Below are 21,704 nucleotides of genomic sequence, written 5' to 3'. Positions count from 1 at the left end.
TTTATTTAGTCTTAATTAAGTATTTTAAAGTGTAGTGTCCTCCCCCCAGGTGAGGTTTCCTTGCATATCTTCTTCTTATGAATAGTGAAGCCAAGATTTTAATTTAATAACACATTTATTGAGCACCTACTATGTGCCGGGCACTATCCTAGATGCTGAGATGAGAAGATGGAAAAGAACCCTCTGTCTTGCGCAATAGACAGAAATGAATTAGTCCAGGCCTGTCTTTCTTCCCAGTCTCTGCCCTTAACCGCAGTCCTCTACCAATTTGCCCAGGATGGATGCTAGACCCCTTCTAACCTGGGAGACCCTTTCCGTACCAGACCCATGGTGACCTCTGAGTTAGAAGCTGTGATGTTTGGCTCCTACACTGCCCTTTAAGCCACACAAAAATGCATCAGATCAAGGCTTTTGGTTCATGATAAATGCTGGAGAAAATGGTAAGATTTGCTGACTCACTGATTTTCCTGCCCAGTGTAACATCTCTCTTAATTAATGAGTTGTAATTAGCATTCAGAAAAAGAAATCGTTTTACGAGGTGAGGCCACTGAGATGTAACATCTTGTTCCAAAGCTGTCCTCCTGGTGTGAATGGGATCATTCAGAAATTAGGCATCTTAATAAGCCTGGTGCTCCAGCATTCAAATGCATCTGGTCCAGCTGGGAGGACAGGGTCTGCACCAGGCATGGGGAGTTATACAGGAGTGAGTCTGCTCCATATACAGGAGCATTTGCTCGTGGTTACAAAGTAGTTACAGAAATCACAGATTTATGAAAATGAGTTGTATTTTTCCTCTTTTGGCTATTTTTAAAGTATTATCTCTGCTCATGAGTGATCTCTAGAAGCAGAGAGCCACATAATTATAGAAATTTGATTTGAAAGTGGAATTATCTACTACTAACAGTCCCAGTTCCTTCCTTCCTTCCATCCCTTGCTCCTTCCTTCTGATGAGAAACCTAAATCATAAAGAGGGAAATGACTTGTCTAAGTTAACACGGTATGCTGGAGCACTCTGAAACTAGAACCCACTTAGTTCTTCAAACTCTCGTACATATTCTTTCCAGAGTCACCAAAAATGTTAAGTTTTTAAAAAAATTGTCTTCTTTATCTCTCTCAGCAGTTCTGACATAATAATTATCATGAAGGGAAGTTTCCTTTGTCGACCAACGTAAGCTTTTGCCTTATCCATGAATTTCTGCCTTCTGGACCATGCTGTCCACACTCTTAAAATCTTCATAGTCTGTTCCAATAAATGGTTATGATTATCTATTTGTGATTTTTCAGTTTTGATTTTATTTTTTGTTATTGTTTGTGCTTCTTTAGAATAGAGACCATGACTTAAAGTGTTTTTGGCCCTAAAAGCTCCCAGAAAAGGACCAAACATGTATTGGGGATGCAGTGACTTATTGCTGATTAATTCATTTCTTTTATCTATATTCTTCCTGTTTGTTTACTGGGTTTGAGAGTTGTGCCCATTTATTTCCTCTCTTGTTCTCTCATGCACCCAGTGCAGTGGCCACAAGGAAGGCAACTGATGGAAGAAGAGGAAAGGGCTGGCCTATTTTACCCCCTAATTAAATCATCAGTGCAGAATAATGGTGGCTTGATTTTATTTGCAAACCCACACCTCAGGCAATTGGTGAAGAAAAACAGCATAAGTAATAACACAAGTGTGTTGTTTATTTACATCCTCAGTTCATCTGTGGCAGTAAGCAAGAATCCGCTTATTGCTAATGATAAAGCAGTGACTTACCTTACTTATTTTCACATAACTCATGTCTCAGCAGGAGTTCTTGGAGTCCGAGACCAGCTCGAGGCAGTTTGTTCGTCTTATCTGTGAGATGTTTCCTGTTGTGTATGAGCTACTTTGTAGAGATCAAGAATCAGTGCTTAAGTGTGATGCATCTTCATCAGTGAAGTAATATGCTGTAAGGACTTTCCAGACATTATCTGTTGCCATGTGACCATTAAGCAGACGGTTTTATGCCTCCCGCACTGGTTCTGTGAAATGATGGAGATTTCAGTCTTCATCCCCTGTCACTCAGATTTGGATGCAGAAATGGGTGAGGCCAACAGAACTGGCAGGTCAATGAAGCCTGCTGTTCAAACCCAGATCAGTGACCTTCTAGTACTTGGGCACCAATTGGGGTTAAGAATGCAGGCTGAGATTGGAGGGGGATTATTTCATTAGGTAGTGCTAAATTTGGGTTTGAACTAAGCAGCCCAACAGCACAAGGTCTTGCCTAACAGAGTGTTGTAACTATCTGAGACATTGGCAAAGGTCTTCAGCATAATAAAGGGTTTATGAGCTAAGCCCAACTTATATTCATTTCCTCATCCCTTCAACAGATATTTATTGAATGCTACCTTATGCTGGACATTGGGGAATACGACAGAAGGAGACAGAAATTATATAGCCATTTATTTATAGGAAAAAATGCTGAAATAAACACATGAGCCAAGGACTTTGAAATCACAAAGTGGGATTTGCTAACTTGGTTTTTGTCAGAACAAATTGGTTGGTGCCTTTAACATAGTTTTATTCAGGACTTATTAGAAGCATGATGCACGTGGGGAGGGGGCATGACAATCCATCCTTTGGTGAAACTCTTTCTCCTCTGAGGTTAAAAAGATCTCCAAGTCCTCACATATCAAAACCAGAGATGTGTATCACTGTCCTTCAGCAAGGGAAGAAGTCATTTTAAGCAAGTGCAACATGCTGGGCTTGTTAGGCATTAAAGATTATACACAAAGAAAAGGAACAGAGACCCTGACTCGAGGATTTCGTAGTCTGAAATGGTTTATACGTGCTGGAATTGAGTTAGGAAAATAAAGACAGCATGATTTTAGGTGCTGAAATGAGTGTTACAGAAAGCAGAAGAAATGCCAAGTGTTGCTAGTAACGGAAATCTAACTTGCAAAAGTACCTGTTGGCGAATTAACTATTCATTCCTCTCTCCAAAACATCAGTAGATCAAAGGCTGGCATGGTAAGGCCTGCAGGCTGAATCTGATCCCCCACCTATTTTTGGAAATAAACTTTTATTGGAACATAGCCAAGCTCATTTTCTTTTTTAAAAAATTTTTTAAATTGTGGTCTAAATAGTTTATAACGTTGTGAAATTTCAGTTGTACATTACTATTTGTCAAACACCATATAAATGTGCCCCTGCACCCCTTGTGCCCACCTTCCCCCTGGTAACCACTAACTTGTTCTCTTTGTGCGTGTTTGTTTATATTCCACATATGAGTGAAATCATACAGTGTTTGTCTTTCTCTGTCTGGCTTATTTTGCTTAACATGATGCCCTCAAGGTCCATCCATGTGGTTGCGAATGGGACGATTATGTCTTTTTTATGGCTGAGTAGTATTCCATTGTATATATGTATACCACGTCTTCTTTATCCATTCATCAGTTGATGGGCACTTGTGTTGCTTCCAAGTCTTGGCTATTGTGAATAATGCTGCAATGAACATAGGGGTGCATGAGTCTCTTTGTATTGTTGATTTCAAGATCTTCGGATAAATACCCAGTAGTGGGATAGCTGGGTCATGTGATAATTCTATTTTTAGTTTTTTGAGAAACCTCCATACAGTTTTTCCAGAGTGGCTGCACCAGTCTGCATTCCCACCAGCGGTGGATGAGGGTTCCCTTTTCTCCACAACCTCTCCAACATTTATTATACTTTGTCTTGGTGATTATAGCCATTCTAATGGGCATAAGATGATATCTAAGTGTAGTTTTGATTTGCATCTCCCTGATGATTAGTGATGTTAAGCATCTTTTTATGTACCTATTGGCCATCTGTATATCTTCTTTAGAAAAATGTTCATATCCTCTGCCCACTTTTTGATGGGATTGTTTATTTTTTTGTAGTTCAGTTGTGGGAGCTCTTTATATATTATGGAGATTAACCCCTTATCAGATATATGATTTGCAAATATTTTCTCCTAGTTGTTGGGTTGTGTTTGCTTTTTTTTTTTTTGAGGAGCATTAGCCCTGAGCCAACATCTACTGCCAATCCTCCTCTTTTTGCTGAGGAAGACTGGCCCTGAGCTAACATTTGTGCCCATCTTCCTCTACTTTATATGTGGGATGCCTACTACAGCATGGCTTGCCAAGCAGTGCCATGTCCACACCTGGGGTCCAAACTGGTGAACCTCAGGCCGCCAAAGTGGAACGTGCACACTTAACCACTGCACCATCGGGCCTGCCCCTGTTTTTTCATTTTGATCTTGGTTTACTTTGCCTTCCAGAAGCTCTTTAGTTTGATGAAGTCCCACTCATTTTTTTTTTTCTTTTATTTCCCTTTTCTGAGTGGACATTGCATTTGTAAAGATCCTTTTAAGGTTCATGTCAGAGTATGCTGCCTATATTTTCTTCCAGAAGTTTTATGGTTTCCAGTCGATTTTGAGTCTGTTCTTGTGTGTGGAGAAAGATAATGATCTACTTTCTTTTGCACCTGGCTGTCCAGTTTTCCCAGCACCACTTATTGAAGAGGCTTTCCTTTCTCCACTGTATATTCTTGGCTCCTTTGTTGCAGATTAGTTGTCTATAGATGTGTGGTTTTACTTCTGGGCTTTCAGTTCTGTTCCATTGACCTGTGTGTCTGTTTTTGTACCAGTACCATGCTGTTTTGATTACTATAGTTTTGTAATATATTTTGAAGTCAGGGATTGAGATGCCACCAGCTTTGTTCTTGTTTCTCAGGATTGCTTTGGCTATTTGAGGTTTTTTTTGTTGCCCCATATGAATTTTAAGATTCTTTATTCTATTTCTGTGAAGACTGTCATTGGGATTCTGATCGGGATTGCATTGAATCTGTAGATTGCTTTAGGTAGTATGGCCATTTTAACTATGTTTATTCTTCCAGTCCATGTATGTGGAATATCTTTCCATTTCTTTATGTCATTATCGATTTTGTTCAGTGATATCCCATAGTTTTCCTTGTATAGGTCTTTCATCTCCTTGGTTAAATTTATTCCTAGATATTTTATTCTTTTTGTTGTGATTGTAAATGGGGTTGTATTCCTGAGTTCTTGTTCTGTTAGTCTGTTATTAGAGTATAGAAATGCCAGTGATTTTTGTATGTTGACTTTGTATCCTGCAACTTTGCTGTAGTTGTCGATTATTTCTAATAGATTTCTGATGGATTCTTTAGGATTTCCTATATATAAAATCATGTCGTTTGCAAAGAGTAAGAGTTTCACTTCTTCAGTGCCTATATGGATTCCTTTTATTTCTTTATCCTGCCTGATTGCTCTGGCCAAACCCTCTAGTACTATGTTGAAGAAGAGAGGTGATAGTGGGCACCCTTGTCTTGTCCTATTCTCAGCAGGATGGCTTTCAGTTTTTCCTCACTAAGTATGATGTTGGCTGTGGGTTTGTCATAAAGGGCCTTTATTATATTGAGGTATTTTCCTTCTATACCCATTTTATTGAGAGTTTTTATCATGAACAGATGTTGCATCTTGTCAAACGCTTTCTCTGTGTCTATGGAGATGACCATGTGGTTTTTATTCCTCTTTTTGTTAATATGGTGTATCACATTGACTGATTTGCAGATGTTGAACCATCCCTGTGTTCCTGGTATGAATCTCACTTGATCATGGTGTATAATGTTTTTAACGTACTGCTGTATCCAGTTTGCCAATATTTTGCTGAGGATTTTTGCATCTATGTTCATCAGTGATATTGACCTGTAATTTGTCTTCTTTGTGTTGTCCTTGTCTGGTTTTGGGATCAGGGCAATGTTGGCCTTGTAGAATGTCTTAGGAATATTTCCATCTTCCTCAAGGTTTTGGAATATTTTGAGAATAACAGGTAATAAATTATCTTTAAATATTTGGTAGAATTCTCCTGAGAAGCCATGTGGTCCTGGACTTTTATTTTGGGGGAGGTTTTTTGTTACTGTCTCAATCTCTTTACTTGTGATTGGTCTGTTTAGATTCTTTATTTCTTCTTGATTCATTCTGGGGAGGTTGTAAGAGTCTAAGAATTTATCCATTTCTTCTAGACTGTCTAGTTTTTCATAATATTCCCTTATAATCTTTTGTATCTTTGCAGTATCCTTTGTAATTTCTCCTCTTTCATTTCTAATTTTATTTACTTGAGCCTTCTCTTTTTTTTTCTTAGTGAGTCTGGCTAAGGGTTTGTCAGTTTTGTTTCTCCTCTCAAAGAACCAGCTCCTTGTTTCATTGATCCTTTTTACAGTCTTTTTTGTTTCAATTTAATTTATTTCTGCTCTAATTTCTACTATTTCCCTCCTTCTGCTGAGTTTGGGCTTTGTTCTTTTTCTAATTCTTTTAGGTTGTAGTTTAAGATTGTGTATTTGAACTTTTCCTTGTTTGTTAACATGGGCCTCTATTGCTATAAATTTCCCACTTAGGACCACTTGTGCTGCATCCCCTAAGATTTGGTATGGTGTGTTTTTGTTCTCATTTGTTGGAATTTTTTGAGTTCTCCCTTTATTTCTTTGATGACCCATTGGTTGTTCAGCAGCATGTTGTTCAGTCTCTACATTTTATTCCTTTTCCAGCTTTTTTCTTGTGGTTGATTTCTAGTTTCACGGCATTGTGGTTGGAAAAGATAGTAGATATGATTTCAATCTTCTTAAATTTACTGAGGTTTGCCTTGTTTTCCAATATATGGTCTATCCTTGAGAATATTCCTTGTGCACTTGAGAAGAATGTGTATTCTGCTGTTTGGGGATGGAGTGCTCTCTCTATATATCTATTAAGTTTATCTGGTCTAGTTTTTCGTTTAAGTCCACGATCTCCTTGTTGACTTTTTGTGTGGATGATCTATCCATTGATGTAAGTGGGGTGTTGAGGTCCCCTGCTATTACTGTGTTGTCATTGATATCTCCTTTCAGGTTTGTTAATAGTTGCTTTATGTATTTTGGTGCTCCTGTTGTGGGTGCATACATATTTATGTGTTATGTCTTTGTGAGGGAGAGTCCCTTTCATCATTATATACTGCCCTTCTGTGTCTCTCTTTACCAGTTTTATCTTGAAGTCTACTTTGTCTCATATAAGTATGGCAACATCTGCTTTCTTTGTCATTAGCTTGGAGTATTGTCTTCCATCCCTTCACTCTGAATCTATGTTTGTCCCTAGAGTTGAGATGTGTTTCCTAGAGGGAGCATATTATTGGATCTTGTTCTTTAATCCATCCTGCCACTCTGTCTTTTGATTGGAGAGTTCAGTTCATTTACATTTAGAGTGATTATTGATATATGAGGCTTTATACTGCCATCTTGTTGCATGTTTCCTGGTTCTTCTGCATTTCCTTTGTTTCTCGTCCCATGTATTTTGGACTACCACTTTGATTTAGGTAGTTTTCTATGTTGGTTTTCTTCTTTTTCTCCTTGTTTATCGTAAATGTCTCTGTTCTAATTATTTGTTTATTGGTTACCCTTAGGTTTGTATAAAAAAATCTCATAGTTGAGATAGTTCATTTTCTGATAGCCTCTTGTTTCCTTAGACTATACTAATTCCATCCCTTTCCTTGTCCCCTTCTAAGTTATTTTTGTCATATCTTTTTCCATCTTGTGTTGTGAGTTTGTGGTTAAAAAGATGAGATCATTTTTGTCTTGGTGTTTTCCTTTGGTTTATCCTTGATGTTAAAATTAAGTGTTTACTAACCTGATTTGATACAGAGCTACTGTTTTCTGATTATTGCCTACTTATTCGTCTCCTTGCTCGGTGCTTTGTAGACCCTTTCCTATTTTTTTTCAGGTATGAGGGCCTTCTTGAGGATTTCTTGTAGGGGGCGTCTTGTGACAGTGAACTCCCTTAGTTTTTGTTTATCTGGAAAAGTTTTTATTTCTCCATCATATCTGAAGGAGATTTTCGCTGGATAGAGTATTGTTGGCTGAAAATTTTTGTCTTTCAGGATTTTGAATATATCATTCAACTCTCTCCTAGCCTGTAAGGTTTCTGCTGAGAAATCCACTGAAAGCCTGATACGGGATCCTTTGTAAGTTATTTTCTTCTGCCTTGCTGAAGAAAATATTTTCTTTGTCCCTGACTTTTGCTAGCTGCACTACTATATGCCTTGGAGTGGGTCTTTTTACATTGACAATGTTAGGAGATCTGGAGGCTACTTTCACATGGATTTCCAGCTCCCTGCCCAGGTTTGGGAAGTTCTTAGCTATTATTTCTTTGAACAAGGTCTCTGCTCCATTCTCCTCTTCCCCCTCTGGAATACCTATAATCCTTATGTTGCATTTCCCGATTGAGTCAGATATTTCTCTGAGAGCTTCCTCATTTCTTTTTAGTCTTAGTTCTCTCTTTTCCTCCCTCTGAAGCATTTCTATAGCACTGTCCTCTAACTGGCTGATTCTCTCCTCCATGCTGTCAGCTCTGTTGTTTAGGGAATCCAGATTTTTCTTTATTTCATCCATTGTGGTTTTCATCTCCAACAATTCTGATTGGTTCTTCTTTGTGGTTTCAATCTTCTTTGTGAAGAAGCTCCTGAATTTGTTAATTTGTCTTTCTGTGTTTTCTTATAACTAGTTGAGGTTTTTTAATGATAGCTCTTTTGAATTCTTTGTCATTTAGGTTATGGATTTCTCTGCCTTGAGGGTTGGTTTCTTGGTACTTGTCACTTTCCTTCTGGTCTGGAGATTTAGTATATCTACTCATACTGCTTGATGGAGTGGATTTTTGCTTCCTCATGGTGCTCTTATCTGGTCACAGCTGCCATGTACCACCACAGGGTGGGGATTAGGCACTGTGTATTCTGGGTCTGGCACGAGCAGGGCCTCCCCAGCTCTGGCCACTGACTGCTTTTCTCTCTGAGCAACTGATCCATGGCAGATCTGGAGCACTGGGCAGGGGGAGGGATACAATCCTTCCCCAGTGCTTCCCCCAGCCCCTGATTATCTCTCTGTTTGGAGCTCTGGGCGATTGCAAGACTGTGCACTTTCCCTTTCTCTGCTGCCACTGCCACACTCTCTGCGCCATGCTCCAGATGGTTCTGGGGCTGGAGTGCTGGGTGGGGATGAGGCACCCTTCTCACCTGTGCCTTCCCACCTCCGTGGCCCTTCTCTCACCACAGAGCTCCTGCAGATCAGCTGCCACTTCCTCTGGAGGATCCAGCCCCACCACCACCTTCAGGTGGATGGCTGCAAGGGTCTCCCAAACATCTTTTGTGATGTGTATATGTCCTCTGTTGGTGTATGAATGTCCTTTTAGTTGTATCTTAGAACGGAGAGTGCAAGGGACAAGCTCACTCTGCCAAGATGCTGACGTGACTCCAAGTTCATTTTCTTACATGTCTATGGCTCGTTTTCACACTACAATGGCCAAGTTGAGTAGCTTCAACAGAAATTATATGGCTCACAACCCTGAGGTATTTGTTATTGGTCTTTTACAGAAAAAATTGTGCTGACTCCTGATTTCGATTATCCAGGTTCATCCTTGTGTTAATTTAGAGCATCAGAACAAAACATAGCTGAGGTATACCTGGGTGGCAAATGAATCTCCCTAAAACAAACTTCATTTTCATCCTCTGAGTTTACCTTAAATTGATTTTAAGTACCAGAATTAAACATAGATAAATCTCATGGCACCTGAGGCCCTTGTGAAAATGTTTTTCCTGACCGGAGATTCAGCATTCTGTTTCCTACTGTTATAGATAGCTAAATCAAGAGCACCCATTTGGAAGGAATACCTCTGTTCTTTGCAAACTGTAATTGAAGATATAATTCACTGTGTTCCTCAGTCTTTATTCAAAGCTGCTGGCACAAAAATTCTGCTTGAATTTAATTTTAGGATAATGTTGATCTCTGAATTGACTTTATAGGTTTTCCCAGTTCACAACAACCATAACCTAGTATGTTTCCCTCTTGCCATAGGTGACAGGAAATTCTGAGCCAATTTCACAGCCGAACGTAGTAGTAGACCTGTTGCAGGTGCCAGTACTGGGACTAGGGTGAGGCAAGAGAGGGATGTAAGGTGCAAGATTTAAGGAGGCACTCACTCCCAGGGCAATGCAAAGGCAGGATTGGCCTTAAAAAGGGGTACCTCCTTAAATTTTGTGCCTTAAGTGCCTCTCTTTTATCCTGATGCTGTTAGGTTCCTGGTAACATCCATCTCTTCTACTTCCAGATGGCTAGGGAGCTGTCCTGGTTTATCCCTATACATGGATTTGTTTGGGTTTTTTTTCTGACAATGTAAACTGATTCAGGTCCTCCCTTCAGTAGATGGGAGTACCAATCTCAAAAATCAAACATGTGGGCACTTCAGTGACCGGAGACTGCCATCTGTCCCCTGTTGTTCCAAATGTCAGGTAGGAGGGAAGCTCAGGGCCGTGTGTCAGCTTCCCAGCTGGGTTTACCATGGGAAGTGGGACTGGGGAGGATTATTCCAGTTCTCTTCATTGAGCTGAGATTTTCATCCTGAGGAAGAGGAGGGGATATTGGATGCATCTCCAGCCTCACATGTGGTGTGCTAGGACAGACAGAGGCTGTTATTTGGAAATGAGAGGAAAGTACAGGCACCAAGAAGTTGGTGATATGCACTGCTAGCTAGCAATGAGGGGGAGAATGCGGAGGGGAGAATGGGCTGAATTATAGACTGCTCTGCCCGTCACATGGTTAGTTCTCAGGAGGAAGGAAGGATGGAAGGGAAGGATGAAGGGAGGAAGGAAAGAAGGAAACATAAGGGAGAGAGGGAGGAAGATGGTGTGAGGTGGGGGAGGCAGATTGACTGGAGATTCAGTGACATTTTCTGAGCTAGACAAACCAGGGACCAAAGTGACGCATTCTTTTCCCTTGTCACTTGAGGCCTGTGCAAACGCTGCAGGCTTCTGGGCTCCAATTTTAAAAAGAGTAAGAGTGTGAGGAGGTGACCTGGAGGCACTTCATTCAAATGGTCTGGGATTTGAGGAATAACTTATAGTACAAGTAATATGTGCCTGATCATAGATTCAGCCTTGACATGTGTTGTCTGTATTCAAATCACAGACGTTGGATGACTCTTGTCAGCTGAAAAGAGGGCCATGGCTTGCCCACAAGTGGAGTTGGTTTAGCTCATGATTTGCTTCACAGTCTCCCCTTTCTACCCCATCCTCTGCACCTGCTCCCCTCCCCCATGGCTGATGGCTTTATAGTTTGTCTCCCACCCCTATCAACCTCTTCTCTCTACCTGAGGGATAAATGACTCCTAGGCTGATGTGCAGGTTAAGAGGGACGAGACCACTAGAGCCTAGGAAGTGTGCAGAGGCTTCACAAGAGGCCAGGAGTGAGCATTATGCAGCACATTCTGTGTGTTAGGTATTTTAAAACATCTGTTAACTTATTTTCACAACCCCTTAGAGGCATAATTATTATATTTATTTATTTATTTGAGGAAGGTTGGCCTTAGCTAACATCTGCTGCCAATCCTCCTCTTTTTTCTGCTGAGGAAGACTGGCCCTGAGCTAACATCTGTGCCCATCTTCCTCTACTTTATATGTGGGACGCCTGCCGCAGCATGGCTTGATGAGTGGTGTGTAGGTCCACACCCAGGATCCTGACTGGCGAACGCCTGGTTGCCAAAGCAAACTTTACCGCTATGCCACTGGGCCGGCCTCTATTATCTTCATTTTTTGTGTGCAGTAATAGGCTTTCAGGTTTCATATAACCTGCCCAGGTTCTCACAGTGCATAAGGAAGGGAGCCAGGTTCAAGCCCACATCCATCTGAAGCCAGAAGCACGGGTGTGTCTTACTAAGTAATGGTGCTTCTCTACGGATGGGATTCAGGCATCAACGAATGAGTGAGGGAAGGTGTTAATTTTGGGGTCTTCCCCTGAAATAAAATGAGGTAGGTAGTTGCTTTTCCTGTCTAATTAAGTACAACTGTATATTTAAGCTGCTCCACAAGACTATAAATTCCTTGTGGATGGATTTATAGCTCAGCATGTTTGTTTCCCCAGTGTGCCTGGCTGAGTATCTGACTTGCAGTGCAGGCGGCCCTCCGTATCTGCGGGTTCCTGTCCGAGGATTCAGCCAGCCTCAGATGGAAAGGGCTATCATGGTTGCATCTGTACTGAACATGTACAGACTTGTTTTTCTTGTCATTATTCCCTAAACAATATAGTATAACAACTATTTACATGGCATTTACATTGTATTAGGTATTATAAGTAATCTAGAGATGATTTAAAGTATACAGGAGGGTGTGCATAGGTTATATGCAAATATTATGCCATTTTATAAAAGGGACTTGAGCATCTGCAGATTTTGCTATCCTTGGGGGTCGTCGAACCAATCCCCCAAGGATAGCAAAGGAAGATTGTGACAATAATAGAAAACATTCATTGATACTATGTGCCTAGGACAATTTTAACTATTCTAGATACATGATTTATTCCTTACAACCACCCTGTGAGGGGCGTTAATGTTTCTATTCTCATTTTATACTTGGAGATACTGAGATATTGTGAGTTGAAGGAACTTGCCAATGTTCGCTCCCAAGTAATGGCAGAGCAGGGATTTGAATCTCGTCATTCTGGGTCCAGAAGCTTGCCTCTCTTCTAAATAGGTGTTTAATTAAAATTTGTAGTTGGATAAATATACTACCAATTTGTACAGGATCTAGGGAACTGGATATCTATTGATTTCACTGAAGAGGTCAATTGTGTCAGGGTTAATTGCTTGGTCAATATTTTTAAAGGAATGGATTAATATTCTCATGTTCTTCTTTCTTGACCCTCCCCCTTCCCCCCGGTGAGAAACAAGCCCGGTGCCGAGGAGAAGAAGCAGAGTGTTTTCACACAGTGACTGTAGAGGAAGGACAGTATTCCGTGTTGGCAACACTGGGCCTTCAGGGACAAATAAAACTCTCATAGAATGACTTAGGGCAGATGACGTAGGGTAGCCACTGTGGGACGCACTGAGGTGGGTATAAAATGTGGACACAGTTGAGGACACTTCTTTGCAATACACACATGTGCAGAGAAATGAGCCCCAATTCATCTGAGAGTGTGCAGATGTTTGCATAGAATTCTTTTTAAATTTTTAAAAATTATTGTAAGAAATGCTTTATCGTGGTGAACAGATTTATTTTGAGAAGTTTTTCCCATTTTAAAAATCAATGACTTGAGGCAGGGTTTGAATAACTTTCCCAGGAGCACGTGGTTCATAAATGGAGATGCCAGGACCAAATCCTAACAGTCTGGCTCCAGAAGCCACACTTCTCAGGACCACACCAGTGGGGTGTTATGTAGGAGCTGGCAGCCCTGCTGTGTGGACATAGGAAGGGATTTTAGTTTCGACACTAGGAAGCCAGGTTGCCCATGAATGCTGGGGCATTCCATGAACCAAAGACAGACCAGTTTGGCCAGGCCTCAGAACTTTGATAATCGATGGAGGAGAATCTGCTGCGTGTGACCTTGTGTCAGCTCCTTTGCGGGGCGTCACACACATTATAAATCTGGATAGTTGTCTGTGAGGTAGATATTAAAATCACTATTTGAGAGAGAGGGAAACTGAGGCTAGGGGTCGCATATTTTGTTCAGCCCACAGCTATGATGGCAGAGCCTAAATTCAAGTCCTTTGCTCTTTCCGTTCAACCAGCCATCTCTCTGAGTTGCTGGGGTTTCATGACCCTGCTGTCCCCTCAAAGTTGGGAGGGAATTTATAGGGTTACAACAGATGATCTCTGTGCGAGACATCAAGGTCAACTTCACCGTTCCCCCAGTTGGTACAAGCAGCCTCTGTTTGAATACCTCTAGTGACCAGGGGATCACTGTCTCAGGAGGCAGCCCATCTCAATATTTTTAGTGAGGTGTATTAGACATACAATAAAATGCCTAGATTTTAGTGTTGCAGTTCAGTGAGTTTGACAGATGTATGCACCTCTGTGAAATCGTCTGTCACCCGTATCAAGATGCAGGACGCTTCCCTTATCCTGCGAAGTTTCCTCGTGCTTCTAGTCAATAGCTGCCCTCTTCCCTCAACCACAGGCAGTCATCGTCCTGCTTTCTATCACTATAAACTAGTATTTCCTGCTTCTGAACTTCATATAAATGGAATCTGACAGGGTATTCCTTTTTGTCTCTAGCTCCTTTCAGTCAAAGTAAAGTTTTTGAGATTTGTACATGTTGCTGTATATATCAGTAGATTGTTCCTTTCTATCATTAATACTGTCCTATTATGTGGATATGCCACAATGTATTTATCCAGTCGCCTGTTGAGGGACATGTAGGTTGTTTCTGACCTTGGTTATTTTGAATACAATTGTTATGAACATCCTGTACAAGTGATTTAGTGGGGATGTTTTGATTTTTCTTGAATAAATACTTGGAAATGGAATTTCCAATTGGAAATTGGACCAATTGGAAATGGGTCATAGGATAGATGTATGATTAACTTTATGAGAAACTGCCAAACAATTTTCCAGAGGTTACACTATTTTACACCCGTGCCATTAATGTATGAGAGTGGCAACTGCTTGGTTTCCCCACTAACAACTGGTATTGCCAACTTTTTAATTTTCACCTTTTTACTGGATTTGTGGTGCTATTTTACTGAAGTTTTACTTTGCATTTCCTTAAGTTCTTTGTCAGGTAAGTGTTTTGCAAATATTTTCTCCCAGTCTGTGGCTTATCTTTTAATGTTCTTAGGTGTCTTTTGATGAGAAGTTTTTAACTTTAACGATATTTAACTTATCAGTCCTTTTTTTTAACAGTCAGTGCCTTTTGTGGCCTGAGAAATCTTTACCTACTCCTGTGTTCTCAAGATACTCTCCAACGCTGCTTTTTAGAAGCTTTACATTTAGCTTTTACACTTAAGTCTGTGATCCATCCCAAACTGATTTTGTATGTGGTGTTAGATAAGAGCTGAGGAGCATTCCTTTCCCTTTACAGACACCCAGTACTCCCAGCAGCATTTGCTGAGGACTCTGCCCTTCCCCATGGAATTACATTGGTGCTTTTGCTGTACGTTGATTGACTGTATCTGTGGGTCTGTTTCTGGATTCTATTCTGTTTTGTTAATCAACTTGTCTTTGTTTAGGCCATAACACACTGTCTTAAACACTTATTGTATATAGCTTTATATGTTGTATTTTGTCAAGGTTTTTTTTCTGGCAACTATTAAAATGGCCATCTGATTTTTCTCTTTTAGTTTGTTAACGTGGTGAATTACATTATTGGTTTTCATTTGTTAAACTAATCTTGTATTCCTGGGATAAACTCTACTTGGTTATGATGTATTATCCTTTTTATATTCTTCCAGATTAATTGTAATAGTATGTATTTAAGGATTGTTGTGCCTATTTGATGAGGTATATGGGTCTGTAATTTCTTTTCTTTTTTGGTAATGCCCTTGTCAGGTTTTGGTGTCATGGTTAGGCTGACATCATAAAACAATTTTGGAAGTGTTTCCTCTTCCTCTATTCTCTAAAAAAAAGTTTGTGTAAGGTTAGTATTGTTTCCTTCTTAAATGTTTGGTAGAATTCTCCAGTGGAAACCACCTTACCTGGAATTTCCTTTGTGATGATGTTTTTAATTGAAGTTTCGTTTTCTTTAGCAGATATAAGGCTGTTTAGATTTTCTATTTCTTCTTGTGTCATTTTGAAAAAGTTGTATTTTTAACAAAATTTGTTTCATTTAGTTTTCAGATTTGTACACATAATATTGTTTATGATATTTCTTCATTGTCTTGTTAATTCCTGTAGGACCTATAGTTACATCTATCATTTCTAGAGAGCCTACAGTGTAAAAAAGTTAGTCTCCTTTCAATTGTTTCATTTTAGACACATTGAGTTCACTTCAAGTCAGGAACAGGCCATTTTCTTCCCTCTTCAGGATATTTGTCATGCTCTTTCCTCAGCCTAAAACAATTCCCCTCGCTACAACCTTTGTTTCTTTTCACCTGGCTACCTGCTACTCAACTGTTAGTATTCACAATTAATGTGAAGCCCTTTCTGATACATACATCGCAACATTTTCCACCCACGTATGCATCCAGATAGACATATGCATACCATACACACACCCACACTCACATAGATAGCTATTTGTGCTTTTCCTTTGCAGCACTTTACTAAAATTATTAATTAATTAAAATTATGATAGAACCTTTACATTGCTTCTCTTGCCTACTACACTATAAACTCCATCAAGGCTGGACTTGCATTGTTCTAGGGGACTGCTGAGTACCTGGTTCCCAGCACCATGCTTGGCATATGATTGATGCTCAATATGACATGCTCGAGTGGATGAAAGAATCTACACTGAGGAGAAATAAGTTATTTTTTATGAAAATTCCTTCTGATAATGTTAGCTTTGCTAGAAAGCAGTGTGAAGACTGGAAAAGAGGACGGGGACAGATTGTGGGGAGCCTTGACTAACAACTTATGGAATCTAGCTATTTCTCTGTTTGTATTTTTAATATTTTCTCTGTCTCTATCCCTGCTATATTTTTGTTTATGCTCAGTGCCCTGGGGGAAAGGGGATGGTGTTGGTAATGAGAGGATATGCTGAAAACTACAGGATAGGGGAGTGTAGGGGACCAGGAGCTCTCACAAGAGTGTCTCCTCTTGTCTTCCTCTGGGAAGCCCAGAGCCTTTCCTCTGCCTCAGTCCTACACGTAGGATTAGCAGAGGATTTACGTATTTGGGTTATGTTGTTGGTGGGAGGTGGGACGTAAGGAATGGGGCCATTCGATTTTTCTCTCTAGTTGGGCATCACATCCTATAAGGAAGTCCTCCCTGTGAATCCTCAATCATCAGACAAGATCCTTAAAATAAAAGAAATGGCCCAGTGGGCCCCAAACTGCAGCCTCCCCCCCACCCTATTTCATATTCCCTGATTTGAAAATTATAGCCTTTTCTCCTTCCATCCCCCTAAAGCATGTCCAAAGGAGCTTATGTAGTAATTTCCAGAGTGAAGCTGATTGATCAGCTTGTAGAACATAATGGATCAGAGTACTTCCCCCTCCCTTCCCAGCCGCCTTTCTGAGGTGGCTTCGTGCAGCTAATGCCCAGAGCATGCTGGGGTTCTTGCAAGTGCACTGATGAGTGAAGGAAGGGAGTGTCTCTGTGTGCTCCATGAGAACATAAATGCTGGAGAGCCGTACCGTGCTGGACAGGAGGACCTGTTTGCAGCAGCCTGTGTCAGGGGAACACAGGCTCCTCCAGGTCCTTCCAGAGCAGCAGCTTGTGCAAGAAGTGAATCGAAGGGAACTGGACCCCAGCCCAGCTCTCTTCCTCTACAATGATCCCCAGTAAGATTCTGGCCTACCATCACCAACCCAACAGCACCAGCACAGAGGTTTATAGACCCACCAGGCGCCGCAAAAAGTCCCTGGGGGATTTGTTTCATAACGGCTACCGGGTGAGGTCCGGGCCCGCCACTCCTGAGAAGGAGGAATCGCAGGACTTCTGGCAGGCGTTGGTGTCTTGCTGCAGGGTTTGCACCTCTTGGGGTAAGGTCCCTCCCAACCCCGGCATTTATCCCCTGCAAAGTATCCCATATGCCTGGAAGCTGCCCAGGAAAGAAGTGCCCTCCCTAATGACTGGATTTGGTGTACTGTCCCATGGACGGGTGATAACCTTCTCCATTTCCCTTTGCTTGGCATACCCCCTGAACTCAGATGTGCTGAGCCAGGCAGAAATCCTGTCCTTCCTTTTTAGATGAATTTAACTGCCCTGTAGTGCTTCTGAATGTTTCTGAGCTATTAAAGAATATATTTCAGAAATGCTGGGGAAAGCTTGGCAAATGATGGGAACAGCCTCCTTCTTATTTATTAAGTGGTAATAATTTCCAGTGAGTCAGCGTGTTCACAAGAGGCGTTTGAAGGTATCGACAATATTTCTTTTCAGGGCCAACAGTGCCATTGCGGTATGTTTTCTTCTGTCCTCACATTGGGCCATAGGAGTGCTTTCTTGCCTGTCTTGGGTGGCACTTCATTATTCTCACCCGGCAGAGATCATAAGAGATGTACTCTGGGCAGATTTTCTTGTCTCAACTGCTTTCCGACAGGGATTTGGTTTTATTTGGGCATCCATAATGTATAAGAGTTTGAAATAAATGGCTTAAATTTACATTTCTGGACCTAAAATCCCAGTCTTAGGAAGAGATTTCTTTTATTTCCAGAAAGGTTAGTGGTACCAGGAGCTTCTTTAAAATGATGTATATTCCCGTTGGAACCCCACTTAGGATTCTGATGTGGATAGGCATGGCTCGAACTACCTCTGCATTATATAATTATGTATGGCAAAATTCTAATTAGCAAGCAGGAGATCGGTGATTCCTAGTCAGTCCTTTTCATTAGAAACTGGCATGAAAGTCTTCCCTGGTCTGAAGCATCTGCTTGGACTTCATCTGGAATCTAATATTCATGCCCCATGTCTATGACCCCGGATCTGCTGACCAGGTTATTATCTTCCCTTTCCCTTCACTTCAGGAAAGAGCTGCTTTATGCTTTATAACATCCAGCATTGGTGAGGGACGATATTAAAGCAGCTAGAGAGAGGAGCATGAATGATGGGATTATTAAGATGAGAGGAAACAGACCATTTCCTGAGAAAGAGTTGTAACTGAGTAAAACCACAGGTTTAACTTAGTATTCAACCTTCTTCTTACTTTTCCTTTGAAAGGGTTTCTTATAAATTCATTCATTCATTTTCAGTAGTTGAGTGCTTACTATGTGTCAGCCATCACTGTTCTAGAAGATGATGGACACAGTGGTGAACAGGTTTATGAGGTGCGTGTTGTAGTGAAGCTGACTTCTACTGAGGGAGATACGTAAATAAACAAGCCAATGAGATGATGGTAGATAGTGATAGATACTCTAAAGAAGAAGAGAGTGATGGGGGGCACATGAGATCATTGTAGATAGAGATACATACTCTCAAGAAGAATAGAGTAATTGGGGTGGGGCTCCAGATTTGCTGGCCAGAAAAGACCTCTCTGAAGCAGTGTCAGTTGAGCCAGCCTTACGATGATCTAGAGGAAGAACATTCCAGAAAGGAATGGAAGAGAAGGCCCTGAGCTGAGAATGAACTGGAGTACGTTTGAGGAGCAGAGGTGCAGTGTGGAGGGTATGAGAATGGGGAGAGTAGAAATGAGATCATGTAAAGCCTCCCAGAGCAAGGTGAGGAATCTGAACTTTATTTTTGGTGAGATGGAAGGCATTTGAGGGCTTTTATTTGGGAGTGATGTGATCTGATTGACATCTGAAAAGGTCATACTGGCTGCTTTCTGAAGAAGGGACAGTGGGGCACGACAGGCTTGAGGGAATAAAAATGAAGCCAAAAGACCAGCTTGGGGGCTGTTGGCCAAGCTAGAGGCAACAGTGGCTTGGACCATGGTTCTGGCAGTGGAGAGGGAACAGATGAGTAATTTCTTATATATTTAAGAGGTAAAATCAATAAGACTTGTTGGTCGCCTTTAAAAATAATTTATGTCTGCTCTCTGGCTCCCCTATTCAAATAGAAGACTCCTGAAACAGGAGCTTCACTCCTGGGCCTTCAGAATCTGGAGCAGTGAGTGACTGGCACAGAGCAGGGACTCACTGCACATGTATGGGATCAATGAATGAATGAATGACTAGGTGACATTCGCAATTTGACTATCAACTGATGCTTAGTATCTGAGAGACAGGAAGCAGGACTGGTATAAGGTAGGGAACAAAACAGCCTGGGCAATTACCCAGGGAAAAGATCTGAAAAGGTCAGACAAGCAAGTACTGTTTATGAAACATGCTCTCTGACTAGGGGAACAAAAGCCCAGGGGCGTCTGAGAACAAGACAGTCCTCTCCCTCTAGCTGGGAAGGAGAGGCTCTGATTCACTCTGGGCTGGGGTTGAGGAGCACGTGGGCCTGGCAGAGCTGGAGCTGGGGCCTGGTGATGGCAGCAGGGTGCGGGGGCCCACCCTGGGGAAGCCTCCCTGTGCTTGTGTCTCTCCTTCTTTACCCTGATAACTCCTCTCCTCGTTTAGAGCTCTCTTGAGCTCCAAGGCCAGATGGCTGTGACCTTGTCAGACACCACAAAAATAATTACTCTTCAGGATTTGCCTGGGGGTGGAGGGATTGGAAAGGATAGAGGTTTATGTGAATGTTTCTGCTTTCTGGATTTAAAGATTAAGGAGTTAAAGGGAATGGAAAATAGCAAATTGGAAAACCCCCAGCAGGCTTTCCACCATGGGCTGGGTTGAGTTTGCTTTTGTGTTTTCTCAGTCTTGTACTCTAAAGGAACCTTGCTTGTAGGAGACTCCTGAGTCCCTTCTCTCCTGGGATAATGGGAACCCTGAATGGTGGATGATTTTTCATTACCTGCGTGTCCGTCAATCTGTCAGTATTCCATCCAGCTTTGATCTGAGAAAGGGGTTTTAAATCTCTTAACCTTAGTTGGCCAGTGAAAAATTCCATGGCAATAGTTCACAGGACAACCCTAACCTGGTTATTCAAGTCTCAGACTGAATTGGACTGAGTTGGACCCTCTGAAGGGACAGCAGTGGCTGGGGGTCCTCCCCACCTGGAGCTGCTGGCCTCAAGTTAAATCTTTGCTATGGGCACAGGGCTCAAAGCCAGAAGACCTGCGCTCAGTCCTGACTTGCCTCTGAGTTTATTACAACAGCAACAAAACATTACAAATAAAAACAGAAATTTTCTATAAATATTATAGAAAATTAGAGAAATCCAAAAATCTTCCCTCTGTAACACAACTACTTTCATCATTTTATTTATTCTTCTAGTTTTTATTTTTTGCATACCTATAGTTTTCATAGTTTTATCATAGAGAACATGCATGTTATATTTTACTTTTTTTCTTCAGTGTTTCCAGTTTGCTATTTTTTTTTATTGTGGTAAAAAACACAGAACGTAAAATTTTCCATCTTAACTGTTTCTAAGTGTACAGTTGAGTAGTGTTAAGTGCATTCACATTGTGTGAAACCGATCTCCAGGATCTTTTCATCTTGCAAATCTGAAACTGTGTCCCTTAAACAGTTACTCTTCCCCCTGCTGCCCACGCCCCGCCTCCCGTCCTGCCCCAGCCTCTGGTAACCACCATTCTACTTTCTGTATCTTCTATAGCCTACTTCTTCAATTTAACATTATATCATAAGCATTTTCCTCGTTGTTACATTATTTTTTGAACTTATATAATATCCCGGGAAGAAGATGGACTAAGTTTAAGCAGACCTATTTTTAGATATTAAGCTGCTGTCTATTTTTCTTCTTTAATGAATAATTTTGCAATGGACATCTTTGTTTCTGTAGCATTTTCCCATATTTTGTTATATTTTCTTAGGCTATATTCCCAGAGATGGAGTCAGTTTGTCTCAGAATGCGGAGTTACTTGAAAATGCTGTATCAATTTACAATTCCACCATCAAATTATAAGAGTTTCATTGCAGAGTCGTCTCTAGTAGGTGAAACTCAAATTTATTGCTAGTTAAGTATAATAAACACGATGTTACTGTATTTTTGTTTAATTTGCATTTCTTTTATTTCAGCCAAGTGTAATAATTTTTAATGGCTGCTTACTAGTTGTATTTCCGATTTCGTGAGGTACCTGTTTATGATTTTTTTTGCCTATTCATGAACTAGTGAACTAGTATTTTACATACATGCTTTTGACATTACAAAGAATTTATCCATATTATATCATATTTGATTAAGTTATTTTTCTAGTAGGTTATCATTTTATCTTCCTTACTTTTTTTTGACATGTAGAATTTTGATGTTTTTATGATGGCTGATCT

At 40.9% G+C, this 21,704-nt stretch overlaps 1 protein-coding gene across 24 annotated transcripts in view; it reads left to right on the top strand.

The window, feature by feature from the left end:
• Positions 1–21,704, top strand: part of KCNMA1 (potassium calcium-activated channel subfamily M alpha 1) — a 714,937-nt gene that overhangs the window by 438,883 nt on the left and 254,350 nt on the right. The window contains exon 1 of one of the 24 annotated variants that reach the window (XM_070491061.1): positions 17,105–17,420. The exons of the other annotated variants lie outside the window; for them this stretch is intronic. Within the exon in view, the coding sequence (XP_070347162.1) occupies positions 17,210–17,420 (211 nt within the window). The 5' untranslated portion in view covers positions 17,105–17,209. Of the gene's footprint in view, positions 1–17,104; positions 17,421–21,704 lie in introns of those variants that run through there. 24 annotated transcript variants of the gene reach the window in all.

This window comes from Equus asinus, chromosome 2 (genome assembly GCF_041296235.1).
Source record: "Equus asinus isolate D_3611 breed Donkey chromosome 2, EquAss-T2T_v2, whole genome shotgun sequence".
NCBI lineage: Eukaryota > Metazoa > Chordata > Mammalia > Perissodactyla > Equidae > Equus > Equus asinus.
This window is presented reverse-complemented; position numbering and strand designations above follow the sequence as displayed.